This window comes from Acipenser ruthenus, chromosome 24 (assembly GCF_902713425.1).
Source record: "Acipenser ruthenus chromosome 24, fAciRut3.2 maternal haplotype, whole genome shotgun sequence".
NCBI classification, from domain to species: Eukaryota; Metazoa; Chordata; class Actinopteri; order Acipenseriformes; family Acipenseridae; genus Acipenser; species Acipenser ruthenus.
Window position 1 is genome coordinate 3228028 of NC_081212.1, and position 17085 is coordinate 3245112.

Genomic DNA, 17085 nt, shown 5'->3' on the forward strand with positions numbered 1-17085 from the left:
ATCATTGTGTGCACCACACTGAACATGGACCAGAGAAAGCAAAGGAGAGAGTTGTCTGAGGAGATCAGAAAGAAAATAAAGACCATCTCCAAGCAGCTTGATGTTCCTGTGGCAACAGTTGCAAATATTATTAAGAAGTTTAAGGTCCATGGAACTGTAGCCAACCTCCCTGGGCGAGGCCGCAAGAGGAAAATCGACCCCAGATTGAACAGAAGGATAGTGCGAATGGTAGAAAAAGAACCAAGGATAACTGCCAAAGAGATACAAGCTGAACTCCAAGGTGAAGGTACGTCAGTTTCTGATCGCATCATCCGTCGCTTTTTGAGCGAAAGTGGGCTCCATGGAAGAAGACCCAGGAGGACTCCCTTTTGAAAGAAAAACATAAAAAAGCCAGACTGGAATTTTCTAAAATGCATATTGACAAGCCACAATCCTTCTGGGAGAATGTCCTTTGGACAGATGAGTCAAAACTGGAGCTTTTTGGCAAGTCACATCAGCTCTATGTTCACAGACGAAAAAATGAAGCTTTCAAAGAAAAGAACACCATACCTACAGTGAAACATGGAGGAGGCTCGGTTATGTTTTGGGGCTGCTTTGCTGCGCCTGGCACAGGGTGCTTTGAATCTGTGCAGGGCACAATGAAATCGCAAGACTATCAAGGCATTCTGGAGCGAAACGTACTGCCCAGTGTCAGAAAGCTCTGTCTCAGTCGCAGGTCATGGGTCCTCCAACAGGATAATGACCCAAAACACACAGCTAAAAGCACCCAAGAATGGATAAGAACAAAACATTGGACTATTCTGAAGTGGCCTTCTATGAGTCCTGATCTGAATCCTATCGAACATCTATGGAAAGAGCTGAAACTTGCAGTCTGGAGAAGGCACCCATCAAACCTGAGACAGCTGGAGCAGTTTGCTCAGGAAGAGTGGGCCAAACTACCTGTTAACAGGTGCAGAAGTCTCATTGAGAGCTACAGAAAACGTTTGATTGCAGTGATTGCCTCTAAAGGTTGTGCAACAAAATATTAGGTTAGCGGTCCCATCATTTTTGTCCATGCCATTTTCATTTGTTTTATTATTTACAATATTATGTTGAATAAAAAATCAAAAGCAAAGTCTGATTTCTATTAAATATGGAATAAACAATGGTGGATGCCAGTTACTTTTGTCAGTTTCAAGTTATTTCAGAGAAAATTGTGCATTCTTCGTTTTTTGTGGAGGGGTACCAACAAATTTGAGCACGTCTGTATATATATATATATATATATATATATATATATACACACAAATTTAAAAAAATAAAAAAAATTTAATTCATATGAACGATGCATCCCTATATACAGCGACAACCCAGCTCTGCAGGTAAAAGTACCTTGACTCTTACAACACAGATGAAAGACAGACACAGAAGTTTTTAAAAGGGTTTCTACTGTTGAAACAGACACAGAACAGCCGAACTGTATTAGAAGTGACGAAACATTCAATTCAGTAGCCAAGCAATGCAGTTAACGCAAACTTCTGCGTAACAGGCTAAATGATGTTAGACACAGCCTCTTGCAATATGTACAAGGTGTTTGAGTGATCTCCTGCAGGATGTGGCTGCTTCATCAGGAACTATTAAACTAATAAAGACTATGCAAAGCAGCTGAACCACACGAGGTGTCAAGCGTGCAGGACAGTACGCAAGAACAGTACTACATTGTGAACTGGCTGGAACTTTTTCACTTCAGCGACAGAGAATGTGCGTCAGCTGTTGGGAGTCTCATAAGACCATTATGTGAACAATCTCTTATCTGATGAAGCGGACATGTGTCCCTGATTTACTAATATAAACTCTCTCAGTTTGAGATCGCTGAGGCGGTCTCCAGGTTTCGTTCTTTACACGCCATGCCTGAAAGCATCAAATAAAAATAAAATCAAACCCTGATGAAAAGTAACACAATCTAAGTACTAGCAGAGTCCATGTTAACCTTAATAGTTCTCTTAGGAGGTCTGGACCCCGGGGCTCATTATTGCATTGTGTCACTGGCGTTCCCCATGATAAAACGCTTCCATTAGCAAACTACCCGAGTTTAAATGATTCAAAACAAACACCATCAACGCGGTACAATGATTTATAAAGACATATGCCTTCCCTGCAGAATGTTGCATTACCTATATTATTCGCTGAAACAAAAGAGCCTGATTTATTAAGTCACTTGCAGCAAAGTGAAATTTGTAATAAGATAAAAAAAAATTGCAATGCAACAACTTTTGGATTCTAAAAGCCACGCAAGACAATTCCAATCAAGGCGGACGTAGCGCTTTCTGATTCTGCACCTAAATAATTGATAAGACCAGAATAGCTGTACCCCCACCTGCATTACCTTGCTGAAACACTAAATAATGGAAAGATCTTACATTTTACCTAACATTAGTATCTGACACAACCCTTTACTTGCCCAGCTCAATGATTTCTCAGTGTTATTTTAGAATCCTAATTGCCTCTTTGTTCACAAAGTCGACGCACTTAAGAGACTTCTAAGTGCAGTTGCGACTAATGGGCTTGAATAGAGACGGGGCTTGTAATATAGTTTACAGGGTCTCTATCTATTTATTAATATTGTATGAAGACCATGCACTCGGGATGATTTAGCTTGCATTACAGTGAACGCCATCACCCTTGAAAAAAAAAAAAAAATGCATTACAGACGCTATCTCAACTTTGTTTTGCTACAGCTTTTCATATCGGTCAATCACGTGCTGTAACATTTCAACGCAAATAATAGGAAGCATCAAAAACACCAGTTCTTTATTTGACGTTTCTCAATCCACAAGCTGCTATACCAATACAGGGATACTGATATTCTTTCAACATGGTATAAACAGAAGGACAGCGCTTTGAAGTACTTTTAAGGTTGGGAGAGGGGTTGTGTAGTCTATGGCCACTGGCCAGAACAGTCTTTTGATGTATTTTTGTTATTGTGCGTGTGAATTACTTTAATCTGGTGTGATGTCATGAACTGCATGGCAAGCACTGCTGGATTATCTTCTCAATGTCAAACCCGTTCCATATAAAGAGCAGCGAAGCTCAACTTGGGTTAAAGAACAGATATTCGTGATTGAGAAGGGATTTCAATAGTAGAGCAGGGATCCGTGGCAGGAATCCTTCTGCAAATTCTATTTTTAAATATGTTCAGTTCATATGTTTTTAAGATGCGGGCTGTTTTAAGTAAAAAACGGTGCGTCTTCCAGGGTGCACTTCCGACAGCATGTGAAGGAACACACACACACACACACACACACAGACACACGCACAAACACACACACACGCACAAACACACACACACCAACCTTTGATTTATGCCAACAGTAACAGAGAGGGTGAAGCCCTGTTGCAGTCTAGCACCACCACACTGTCAAGGTCAATGATCACCACACAGCCTTGTGTGACAGCGAGAGGGGATCAGGAGGCCAACATCAATGTCCTATTAGACTGAGCTTTGCTCTATGTGTAACATTGAGTGGGTGGGGTGGGGGGGTGGATGCTTGAATATGAAGTGTTGTCACTTGTTAAATGATGAAAGCTTTTACAGGACATTTTATTCTGATTCAGAATGGACTTTGTTATTAGCTGTACAGCAATACACCCTCCAGGAAAACACACGTGAACATGCAGGATTTATTCTGGCACTTGTGCAGTCAATGCACTTCTGCACTGGCTTTCCCTCCACATTTCAAACCTTTTGCATGTAGATACAGTACCAGCCCTTGCTTACCAGGTGGTGGCGCTGCAGGGTCACAGCAGCATAAGGAGATCCAAGCTAATTGTGTTCGTTTGAATTGGTTCCACACCCAGCAGGTCTACCGTAGGGAGGGGGGGTTCAGTTTTCATCATTAACTTTAAAAGCGGTGCCAGACTAAATTATTTTAGTTTTTGCCAAGTACAAAAAGACTTGCCACAACCCTAACACAGCACGCTCTTAAAGTAAACAGTCAGCCCGCTCACCCAGCATGACCGCTTACATCTCACACGTCTCCCTCTCCCTCCGTTATTCTGATTAAGTGACCCAGGCTGGCAGGAACATTGGAAAAGTCCACATCTCACACTAAACACCTGCCATGCAAACCAGGTGAAGCTCTACACAAACATTTAAACAGAAGGACAACCTTGATTGAACTTGGTCCTACCTTAATGCTAATATTGATTAATAAAGCATCTAACATTCAACAGCCTAAACTGTTGGTTTATGAAAATAAAATATACAAATATTTAACTACTGTAAATTACTTTTTTTAGAACTAATAAAACACCACACTTCTCTTCTTTAAGTTTTTTTTTGTGTGTGTGTGTGTGTGTTTGCTCAACCAGTGCAGTATGAGAAAACACACCGATCCTGGTCAATATGAGCCATGGCTTATTTAAGTCAGTTTTTCCATACAGCACAATCCTATTGTAATCTATTCTTCATTAGCTTCAAACTCGAAGGACCAATGAGAGGTCTGCTGAAACACAGACATCACAAGGAAGGAACGTCAGGCTTTAGAACTGTTTTTTGCACACATTGGGAATTACATTTCTAATAGGAACCATCTTTCAAGTGTAATAACTGAAGACTCACTTGGAAAGGGACACCCCTCCCGCTTTTCCGATCAGTTCCTCGTGGTGCAACACGGCCTCATTCCAAGGAACGTCGAGGAATTTCAGCAGAGTCTTCATCCACATCTCGGGATGCAGGACCAGCTGTTCGTAATGCAGCGGCATGCATTTATCACCTGCCTCCATGCACTGCATGTACATGGTCTCGATGGCCCGGTTCCACTTGGTCAGACAGTCCCTGTAGCTGTTGAGATCAAAGCCAGCGATGGTGACCTTGCGAGAGATCATGGAATGGACGGACGCCCGGCCGTCGCGGATCATCAGGATGAATCTTGCGTGCGGAAAGATTTTAGCCAGGTAAGTCAAGGACTTGAGAGCAAAGGGGTCTTTATTGCACAGGTAAGTAGCAGGCTCCCCGTGTTTAACAATGATCTCCAGTAAAAACGCCTGCATGGCAGAGTCTAACACTTCGTCCGTCACCCCGGCTTCGTCCAGGCGCATTTTCTCCCTACCCGACCGGCTCCACATCTGCTTCATGGCCAGGATTCGGGGAATAACCCTGGTCTCCTCCCCGCACCTCACCTCGGGATGGGCATCTAGCATCGCCCTCATGAGCGTGGTGCCACTGCGCGGGACCCCGCCGATGAATATTAAAGGCATGTCTTTGTTGTAAAGAAAGGGGTTTGCAGTTCGGTTGAGTCCAGTCTTCAACGTGGTCTTGGCAAAGTCCACAGAGGGAGTCTGGCTTCGTTCCTCTATCCAGTGGTGGCACTCCATAGCCTGTCGACCGAGATAGAAGACAGTGACGGAGCTGATGACCAGGCACGCCACCAGCAAGTTCTGCTTTAATTTTCCGATCATCGTTAAACTAAAAGTAGTGGGTACTTCCCTTCCGATAAATCAGACTGTTTCACCAAAGCAGCCGCAAGGCTTGAAGCTCCACAAACTGCAAGCTGTGCAGCGGGTCCAACTCCATGAGCTCTGAAAAAGGCAAACGTTTACAGGTTACTCCAGTTGCTGCATTGCAGTCCCTCAAGAATATCAGAATCTCATTGATGGTTGTTTGTTTTCATTCTTTTAAATACTGTGCTAAGAGTACAGGTCTGGTTGATCTACTGTATTTAGAAGTGGCACTGGCCTGTTTATAGACTTTTTTTTTTTTTGAACACATCTTGTTTTATAGAACACCTGCGGTGGGAATTGCAGAAGAGAATTGGTTTCCGAGGTTACGGCACCATTTTATGGGATGTGTGCTCAAAGTATTTAGTACAATACTTTTTGAAAACAGCAGCGTGCAAGATACTCAAGACTTACCTGTTTATGAACAAATAAAATGCAGTGGTTAACCTGGGAACCTTAGATTGGGAAACTGGAAACTGTGGATCCTGGATCCCCCAGTGCAAGTTTTTAGGGGAAGTATTTTTTGGAGAGAACACTCATTAAGGGGTAAACACTTACTGTAGAAGCAGGTCTAAGTCAGTATACCCCAAGGACGTATTCTGTGAAGCCCTTGTACATGCACACACAGTGCTTTAACTCCTGACCGACACACTCAGTGCAAAGCCCTCTGCTATCATGAACACGGGACAGACAAAGATGAATTGAAAATTGATACTTTCCTAGCTTTACACAGTTTTGAAGGTTTTCCTTTCATCTTTTTTGCATTCCGAGTCCATTAGAAGGCTTTGAAACTTCTCTTCAGTAAGAACTAAACACACACTCATCTCTCAGAATGCAGATTAGCCAACAACACCACCTTGGACTATAATACATTCAAATACACAAATCCTATAAACCCCCCCCGACATCTTGTTAGTGTATAATGAACAAGGGTCTAGTATAAATCCAGTCACAGCAGTACAAGCATGTGAAATACAAGGAACATGCATGGCTCCTTCTCAGATTAAAACTGAGCCCTTAATCTGCTCCACTGAATTTAACAACCACCCACTGTATAAAAAAAACCTCTTCTCTACTGGCCAACACTTTCTTTGGCATGCTTTTTAGGATGGGTAGACAGTTTGATTATCTAGACATCGATTCTGGCGATTCTGAAGTATGGGAAGTCTATTCTGTAACCACATTCTAGCGGCATGGAAAGAATTGTGTTCAGCAAGTGCCGCGGACTGCGAGCTCAGCTTTCGAGGTGGATCTCATCCAGGAAAACACCGCTTTCAAAACAAAGTCTCTCACGCTGGCACAAATTCTCACCCTGGAGCGTTTCTCTTGGAATATCCGTCCCGGCCGTGTTGTTTTTAGCAGATTTGCAAGACAGGAAAGAAATGGTAACCAGGTGGCTAAATACCCCTATGCCCTGCTGAATTTGATTTTAAATAAATACCCAGAACTGAGCTGCCCTAGAAGCATGCCCTGCATAAATCACATAGCCAGAACCCAACGTGATTGAACTTGCATGATGGGAGGCTGTGTGGTCCGGTGGTTAAAGAAAAGGGCTTTGAACCTGGAAGTCCCCGGTTCAAATCCCAGCTCAACCACTGAATGACTCAGTCACTAAACCTCCTTGTGCTCCGTCTTTCGGGTGAGACGTTGTTGTAAGTGACTCTGCAGCTGATGCACAGTTCACATCCCCTAGTCTCTGTAAGTCGCCTTGGATAAAGGCGTCTGCTAAAAAAACAACGATCTTCAGCACAGCACGCTGCACAATGGCAATCCAATCATTTTGTACTTAGGGGGGGTGGGGTATGTAATAGCTGTCACCACAATGATAATGTGTCCATAACTGGCATGCCATTAACTAATATGCACTGGTATTCCATTACAATACCAGACCAGTACAGGTGCGAATTTAGGACCAGTCTGCTACTCTGTTTCAAATCCACTGCTGCTGTGATCAGCCAATGGTTCTATAAACATTTCAATAAGGATTAGTACAAAGTGTTTAATTGTGGGTTTTTAACAGCGTGTTAAACACTGCTCCCCAAGCAGCAGTTTGTTTTTAACAGTAAATGAATTACATCCTTATGAATACCTAGACCAGACTTACTGTACTGTAGAGCACTTATGCTTTATTAAGCTATCAAGTTACAGATAATGTGGCTGAAATAAAAGGGCAGATTTTCTTTAAATGAATAGATTTTGATACCTCTTTACAGAATGTGCTATGTTTTTATTGAACGGTTGACGATTCCTTAGGAGCCCGCTCCCGAAGGCAAACCTCGTCCGTAAACTGGCACACCTAATAAAACGAATCAGCTCAGGGCAGTTAGACGGTTTTCGTTTGTACTCTCATGGGGTGGGCGCATCTTTTTATTTTTTTTCCCCCCATCCAAAGAATGAAATAAAACTGCTTGGAGGGGAATGAGAAACCATCAATAAAGACGAACCGTCTTCACGGCGTTTATAAATGATATCAAACAGCCAGTAGTAACCCAGTGATTATTCCATTTTTAGCTTGGAAGGAATTGCACACAGTCACTCACAGCAATATACTAATTTTGTGTTATTTATAGAACAAATGCCTTCATGCCAGACAAGAAAAAAAAAAGCACAGGGATTAAAATGTGAAGTCAATCTCCATGCCTGCTCTTTTAAAATGATTTCTGGCGGTCCAGCAGCTCAGCAATGGTAATGCAATTCATGGCACATAGTAAATCTGGTGTACGTACTCCACCACAGTGTAACGGAGCGATGCCAAGTACAGCACCGTGAAAATTTTATAAGATGCTGATCAGCAGGGTGAAAAAACTGGAACCATCTCTGTAAATTCACGAGTCCAAACGCATTGAAGACTGCCGCCGTACAGCTACAAGAACCGCACGATCAATAAGTATTGATTAGTTTACCTGTCACAAATGCAGTCTGCAGCAGTACATTTATGTCTCTGTGTGTTTAACGGAGTTTTCTTATATTACATTTCTTACCTGTTTAATATCCTGTTCTGTTTATTTTTTCTACTGTTATATTATTTTACCATGCTATTTCAGCACAGATTATTTCGGAGAAGACTCCGCGTGGGTGATCGTGGGGAAGCATGTACAGTTGCATTGAGCTGTGCACTGAAGTCTTCTCCGCCTCGCCTCCTCACAACCAGCCTGGAGGAGTCTTTTCAGAAGCAACGCAAATAACGATAGAAACAAAAACGGCCAATCATGTTATTAAACGTTTAAAACAAAAAAACAAAAAAAAAAACCCACAAAGATCAGGATACTAACGTCTACGTTTTCTCAATATCACATAATGTATTCCTTTATTGATTTACTTTTAAAAAAGGAGGATTTTAAAAGAGTTATAAAAATTGGCAGCGGCCTTAACAGCTTCATAACATTCATATGCGAGGATGCTTTCAGCCGATGAACCGCAGCTGAAAGCCGGCCTTGAGGCTTGGGAGCAGCCCCTCGCTTCTGCTTTTTAACCCTGAGAGGCGTGCCGTGCAATCAATGCAGTGCTGGGACCTTGAGCTGGCAGACTGTGCTGAGAGGCAGCTTCTCAAGCCAGTTTAACTGCTTTCATTTCCCTTACTAAAGCATTTCTTCTTTCGTACAGCATGTAGGACTCTCCAGCCAAGCTTCAAGCAAGTTAAATGACAGGCTGATTAAAAGTAAAATGACAGTCTCTCAATATTGCAGTAATGGAACCCGGAACCACTCAGAATGGTTACAGACACAGCAAGGGGATCAGGAGAGCATCAGGTCTTACACAAGGCAGCATTTAGCAGCTTACCGTTAGTGCAGTAAAAGGTTTCAATTTTGCCAGGTCTGTAGCAATAATGTGTTTAGGACAACATCATAAACCTACAAAATGGCTTGTTCATGTTTTTTATATATATATATATATATAAAATCATGAAATGTTCATACATTAAATCGCACAACTATAATTCTGGTTTAGTACAATGTTCCTTCTCTCAGTTCCTCTCAAGTCTGCAAATGTATATAAAAAGAAGCCACAAGCACCTGTGATCTCAGATCCAGCAACAATAACAAAGTCTTCACGGTTATGAAGTTCTGGGCAGAGAATGCCTAAGACCTTGTCAGAAGAAAGTAGCAAAGTGAGAAAAATGTCGGTTAGTCCGACAACGCAGGCAACAGCAGTATCTTAGACACGCAACTTCATAAATACACACAGCTCTCTTTTCAGGGACTGCATTGGTTTCAACAGAAAACTATTATCTGGAGCGGTCTGGGCTTGACAGTAATGTAATCAAATTTCACGGTCTGTTGTCAGCAAAAAGTAATGGTTTTACATCACAGAATGCAACATTATGCAAGGTGATCAATTACAGTAATCAATTTGTATGCAACACGACTCAATACGGCAAGATTCTGTAGTATGAAGGGGTAAGGACAGATATCCTCCATCACCAAAAGCAGATCTCAAACAACCAATCATAAGGAAGCCTAGTACAGAACTGTGTTAGAGCAGCATTCCTTCTTTGCCACATTTGTGTATTTCTCATAAGATCGAACGCATGATCATTGTTCTCAATTAACATGAAACCAACTACTGTACATATTCCAAATTCAATAAAAACGACAATAAAAGATTGAACAAGAGACACAGACAGATTGAGATCACAGGGTAGTACATTTTCATGACTTTAGTTCCCTTATCGATGCTGTATCCCAGTACTGCAGTATTACAGGTTATCTTCACTGCCGTGCACAGGTACAACTCTCTGGTCTCGCAGGCACAAGTTTGCCCGCCGGCTGCTAACTGTTCAATCGTTAACCTTGCTGTTTGCTCTCGTTTCTGTGGAATCAATCTCCTTTCTATTCAGTCCATTTCACTTTGCCATGCCTGTTTTGTTAAGCTGGGCTAGGAGGATCAGGGCCTGGAGGTGGGGGGGAGGTGGGGGGGGGTTGGACGGACGGGACGTTCCCTTCGAAAGGAGTTCTGGTAATTCATTAGCCAAAAAAAAAAAAAAAAAAAGGCACAAGGTTACCATATTAATAAAATTACAAAGCTGATCATATCTGATCCTGAAGATCAGGGACAGGGTCACAAATTATCAGCACTTAGCCCAGGTGGCTAAATGAAAACACATTTGCCATTTGTCATAAGCACATGAACACCATGAAAGCACATTGCATCAGCACGTCCTTTTCATAATGGGGTTATCTGTCCTGAACGCCTGTCGTAATTGCCAATGCATCCTAGCTAGTTTTAGGGTGTTGGTAAAATACCTGGAAAAATTGTACAAAATAAATATAAATAATACAGACAGCTCAAACACCACTGTGTTAGTTGACAGATCGGCTGTAAATGTTACTTGCAAAGTTTATTGAAATCGGATCCATAGTGCTTACAATTAAACTGCCTCGCTAATGAAAAAGTGGGGGTGAAATACCAAGGCTGGAATAAACTAAACTCAAGCAAAGAAAACGCATACTGAACTAATCTAGGGCCCGATATCACTGCGTTTAGTTTAAATGTTAGCAAATGACAAAACATAACAGTGGTACACTCAAGATGTTTGTTATATTATAGGCTACATCGTAGATCTACGCTGTCACAGAAACGTAGCTAAATGAACAGACTGCAGGGGTTAAAAGGAACTCATATTAAACTTTCCCATTGCTTACTCTGTTCCACTGTGTAATAAACATAATCAATTGAAGCTAAACCAAACCATTTCAGGGCAGGGTCCAGGCTTTCAGCAAACACTGCAGAGGGGTGTAAAATAACTGAAAGGCACCAAAATCAATGCGAGTTGACACTAGGCAAACCGTTAACTCAAGAGCTTTGAAATGGGAATGAAAAAGTAACACAGTCGTCATCACGAGAAATCCCTCTGTCCTCCATTCTTTAAAAATCACAACACTGGTTTCAAACAAGCGCTATGCCTTTGGACTAGAATCGTCTGCAGTATAGCCCGATTGCCTTTCTGAAATAAATAAATAAATAATGACTCCTGCTCAGCAGTCAGAGACCACAGAGATTGGGCCAAATTGGCATTCAAATGAACCTGGGATCAAGAACATCAGCAGGACACCACTGTACAAGGCAAGGTCACTGCAATTCAGCACCACACAGCTTGCACTAGGAGGGGGCACTGAAAAGGTATAAGAATGAAAGCCAGGCCAACTATGCTGTGGGAGTTCTAAAGGTACAGCAACACCACCTCTCTCCAGTATGCTGTAGTATCCAGCTCTCTCCTATACGCTGCTGCTGCTTCAGTTCACCATACATCCATCCATACACTATTAAGACACTCCACAGTGCTCAAAAGAAACACTAAAAAGAATTTTCGGTGACAAACGTTTCGACTGCATGTCTTTCGCAATGCCTTCGTTTCTCAGTTCGCTGAAATTACAATTAGTTACAATGCTATTTCATTCAATTACAATTATGCTGCAGTAATTACAATTATAATAAACACTAAAAGGTAGCATAAACAACGAGCCACGTTAATGCTATTCTAAATAACACAGTAATAATACATCACAAGCACAAATAAAGAAACATACTATGCAACTTAACTCAAACAAAGGGGGTCACTGAAAGTGAATGAAAATACAATAGCTCGAATGATTCAGCTAGGACAGGTGTGTAATTGAACTGTAATTGCCCGCTCAGCTACAATTACATTGTAATTAATTACAGTTGTCACTGAGCCCAGGTCTACACCATGCCTAAAGCACACGGCTGCACAGTAACTGCAGTGGCAAGTCAACGCTCGTATCAAACGGAATACCTTTCTGATCGTTTCATTAAATGAAGCTGGCAGTTTATTAAACACTTTCCAATTGTTTTTAGAGAGAGTTGGAAGTTTGCTCTCATTTTTCAAAGCACGGTTTTAGTTACATGACATACTGTTTATAACCCCTTTTCAAAAGAACAGTCCGTACCAGAAACATTTCTTCAAAACCTTGCGAATAGGGGGGGGATACTTACCATTACAATGTGTGTTAAAATAAATAATAAGACTACCCACATGGGAGCTGTAAAGAAATACTAACCCGATTTTATTTATTTACTTATTCATCATAAATTAACAATAACAAATATATTTTGCGTATAAAAAAAAAAAATTAAAAAAAATTACGACACATTAAAACACACATCAAAACCTAACTTGTCTGCTAGAAATACATGCAGACATAGGAGCATTTTAAAAGCGCAGTGTTTAATACAGGACACTACTACTGTAGTGGGCAGCGCTGACTTTGAACTTTCTGTATTCGGGATCCCGTTTTGAACGCCAGCAGCGCTTACCAGGGTCCAAACTCTGACACGCATTTTGACAAACAACTTGTTTTTTTAGGATTAGGGGGATTCCTGAAAAAAACGATTGCTCTAACCAGCCATTTACAAAACGTAATCTGTTCACATTCGGGTTTAATGGCTTCAGGAAGCGCTTCCAAAACGACAGCTACTACCGCCAGACTGTAAATCTACGAATTAACCAGCATGGGATTTCAAACAGCTACCGGTGTACATATACCCGTCAATTAATATGATCAAATAGAGATTAATAAAATCAACGGAGTCGTACTTTTTATTAAAGTCGCGTCCTGTCCCCGTGATGCGTTATTATGTTTTTACGGCTGTATTAAAATGCACTTTCAATACAGCATATTTTGTCGCAGAATGTAAAAAAGAAAATTGCTAAATTTGTTAATCCAATACTTCCCCTAAATTTGTCTAACTATCTGTACACACATGCAACCTAATGACCCTCCCCGTTGATACCTAAAAATGAAAACAACTTTTCACTCGCCACAAAGCATATATCATTATCAGTATGTCACATACCTAGAACTGCAGAGCCTTCGTCTCCAACGGAGGGTGTGTCGTGCTCAAAAGAGGTTTACTCTGGCACTTGTTCATGTCTTTGATTAATTATTGCATTTTTTTCTTTTTTATAATGCTGCACACCGTCCCTCTTCATAAATCTGCTAATACTGCAGGAACCTCTCTCTCCCTCAGAGCAACAAAACGAGACAGCGCGTCACCGCCTCCAACCTCCCGCTGCTATGACAATGAAAGCTTCCTTCTGATTGGCTGTTCGGAGACATTCTGGGAAGCGAGGTTGTCTCGCAGCGATCTATTGGACTCCTTTGAGTGACAGGGAGAGGTTGGAGCGAAGCATCGTCTTAAAGGGCTGATCCCCTATTAAAAAGGGGTCTTTAATAACACACTCCTTTGTTTTTTGGTTCCCATTATGGTTTGTGTGATATGACAATGTACCGGGCGGGACCATAGGCTGTGTGGTCCAATGGTTAAAGAAAAGGGCTTGTAACCAGGAGGTCCCTGGTTCAAATCCCGCCTCAGCCACTGACTCATTGTGTGACCCTGAGCAAATCACTTAACCTCCTTGTGCTCTGTCTTTCAGGTGAGACGTAGTTGTAAGTGACTCTGCAGCTGATGCATAGTTCACACACCCTAGTCTCTGTAAGTCGCTTTGGATAAAGGCGTCTGCTAAATAAACAAATAATAATAATAATAATAATAATAATAATACCACATTTTATATGAGTGCTGAAATTGCCAAAGAGACGTATTCATCTCCAGTCACTTGTTCTGCTCAGACCACTTCCACTTAATAAAGGGATCTATGCAGTCTTCAAACCGCTGTGATTCAAACTTCGAAACACATTTTATAGCTGATAGCTGTGTATGTGAACTAACCCGTTTTAGTTTGCTCCAAACTGATATTAACTGTGTAATTAGTGACAACACCAACAAAAGATCAAACATTTACCTTCCAAAGGATTCTTCCCAGTAGCCTGACATGGATCTCAGCTTGATCTGTGCTGTATAATAAACAGCGCTTTTAAAATAAAAAAGACATGTCATAGATATATGGCAGTGGGATTGTTAGCTGAATATTACTGACTGTGAGAAAGAAGTGTGTTTAAAACAGTTTAGAATGGGCTGCGTGCCCAGTTAAGTTTGTAAGGGGCCGCAGTAAGGGCAGGGAGAGGGGGAAGGACCTGGGCAATTCAAAAGCTTTTTGCCCCAAACGTGCCATGCAAAAGACCAGCGGGTTCTTAAAGAACCACAACATTACAAACACAAGTTGAATAGACTGTCTCTTATAAAAGAGTACTACAGTAAAATGGCAAAGCGTAATAAAGCACAGTGAAAGCATGGTAAAGCACAGCGAGGTATGATAAAGTACATTAACAAACATGGCAAACCAGGGTAAACTATGGGAAATGCAAAGTATAACCACAGAAACAGCAGAGTAAAACTGCAGAAATACCGTGGTAAACTTTTATATACAGTAACTTGAATTCAATTTAGTGTACTAGCATTTTAAAAGCGGACCGTGGGACAGCCCCATTCTAAATCCATTTACATATAACAGGGCTACTCTGATTATGAGCCGCAGTGATATTAACTGCACGATCCAGCATAGGGACGGGCAGCATGGGACAGCTTCGTTACTATGTGATTCTTCAACAAGGAGAAGCAGATGGACACTCATCTGCAGTATAGACGCGGGCATTGCTGTGGTATGTGGGGGGCACAGGCGACTCGTTTGTCATCTCATCTGCTGTCATTATGAGAATCTTTTCTCCAGGCGCAGAGCGAATTTCTATTCACTCCCTCCTACAACATCATTATCTCTTGTTGCTTGGAAGGTCACCCATATGCTAGTTTGCTCCAGTGTGTCTGCAGTTTTACCATGATTTCCCCATGGTTATACCATGCATTCACCATAGTTTTCCCTACTTTACCATGTTTATTAATATGCTTTATCATACCATGCTATTTTTTACAATGCTTACCTATGATTTACCATGTTTTCAATATACTGTATTACACTTTGCTATGATTTTACTGTGGTCAGTTTTTATAAGGGCAGTGTAGGATGTATTCATATATTATGCTAGTAAAACTGTATTTAAGCCATGGAAATGACCATGTAATTACACAGGTATGTGCATGAAACTGCTCTGTAGCCAGACTAACTATATCACTACGCGTGCGCTCACAATGCAACGACACAAAGTCTGACTTCTTTGACTGAAGTCGGCTCAGTGGACATGCACACTGACAAATAAAGGATCAGATCAGAAGCTAAGATATTATTAGCTTGTTGAAACGTGTATATGTCTTAACAGATGGACGATGCACAGGACAAAGGGCAAAAGTGCTCGGTGCAAAATAAACACAGTGCAGACGTTTCAGTCTTTCATGCAATCTTTTTCAGTGCTGTTTTCTGTTATTGCACTAGTGATGACATTTCATAGCCTGATTCAGAAGGTCTATTGCTATACATTTGTGAAGCCAGTATAGACTTATAGAATCTATACTAGAAATCACTAGAATACCAGTGCTTGTCCAGCACCACAACCTTGAGGGCTTGTTACATTAAAAGGACAAGGCAAATCCTATGATGAGGCTGGATAAACAGCAGCTAATCCTCGTAGCTGTGTTCTTAGATTGGATTTTTATTTGGCAGTTTCCTGTGCATATTCCTGCCACTACTAATAAAGTTAATCAGAACTGAAAATCAGGTAGTGTGGCCAAAACCTGCAGGCAACAGCGGAGTTACCTTGTTCAGAATCCAGCTGGCCCACTGCATTCTAGAAGATTAACAAGACAATCTCTTACACAACAGGAACCCTGTGGAGAAGCTGCTGTTACTTACCTCTGTTGTGCTACCAGTGGAGGATAATTCGAACTGATTTCAAAACGGGCTAAAGTTTGGGAAAGCAACAGAAAAGTTATTTATAAATCGCAAGGATTTCTTTTTCTCGTTGTCCAGAGTTTAACAAACTAACTCTGTGTTTAAAGTCTTTAACCCGCAACCATTCAACAGGTTCATCACACTGCAATCGCACTTTCCCATACTTCTGTGTGATTTACCGTGCATACAGCGATTTCACTATGCTTTACTGCACTTTTACTATGGCGATGGGTTTGAGCACGATCAGTCTATTTGTTCATCTTTGAAACTCAGTCCACCGTTTTATAGCAGGCTAAAGAGGGTGCAATACAATACAGAATGAGTCTGACCATGAATTATTGCATTGAAAGAGTGGCCTCATTAACTTTTTAAACAAAGCATTACAAATGCCCAGCTCGATGCCAACTAACAAACAGCAGTTTTTTTTTTTTTTTTTTTAAAAGAGACCTGGGTTGTTAATTTCCTTGAGTTATTATTTGCTCTTAATTGTATTAATACTTGTACTGTGATTCTTGAAATGTATTTTTGTTTACGACTGTAAGTCGCACTGGATAAGGGCGTCTGCTAAGAAAATAAATAATAAATAATAATAATTATTAGCCTGACAGAGGTCTAACACGTAATTTTCAGCAGGGTCTTAAATACTCTACTCAGAAAGGAACTGAACGCCTCTGAGCGTTCATTAATCTCGACTAGCCCACCAGAACACGTCACGTGGTTATTAAAAATGTGTCGACCGTCTCTTTTAAAAACAGAGCAGTTTTCACTGTTGTCATGGGAAACGAACGTCATTTATGCTGTAGAGATTATTTGATGGAAAAGGTCTTTTGAAAGACGGCACATGATGAATGACAATCCTTATAGTTATATAAGAGATGCCAGTTTAGAATTTTTTGTATTAATTT

General features: G+C 41.2%; 1 protein-coding gene across 2 annotated transcripts in view; it reads right to left on the minus strand.

The window, feature by feature from the left end:
• Positions 1-13459, minus strand: part of LOC117429079 (protein-tyrosine sulfotransferase 1) — a 30843-nt gene extending 17384 nt beyond the window's left edge. Inside the window, exons 1-2 of one of the 2 annotated variants that reach the window (XM_034048252.3) lie at positions 13294-13459; positions 4601-5559 (exon numbers count right to left, since the gene is read on the minus strand). In XM_034048252.3, the coding sequence (XP_033904143.1) occupies positions 4601-5439 (839 nt within the window). In that variant the 5' untranslated portion in view covers positions 5440-5559; positions 13294-13459. The remainder of the gene's footprint in view (positions 1-4600; positions 5560-13293) is intronic. The other variant, XM_034907588.2, reaches the window with a different exon arrangement.
• Positions 13460-17085: the final 3626 nt, after the last annotated feature.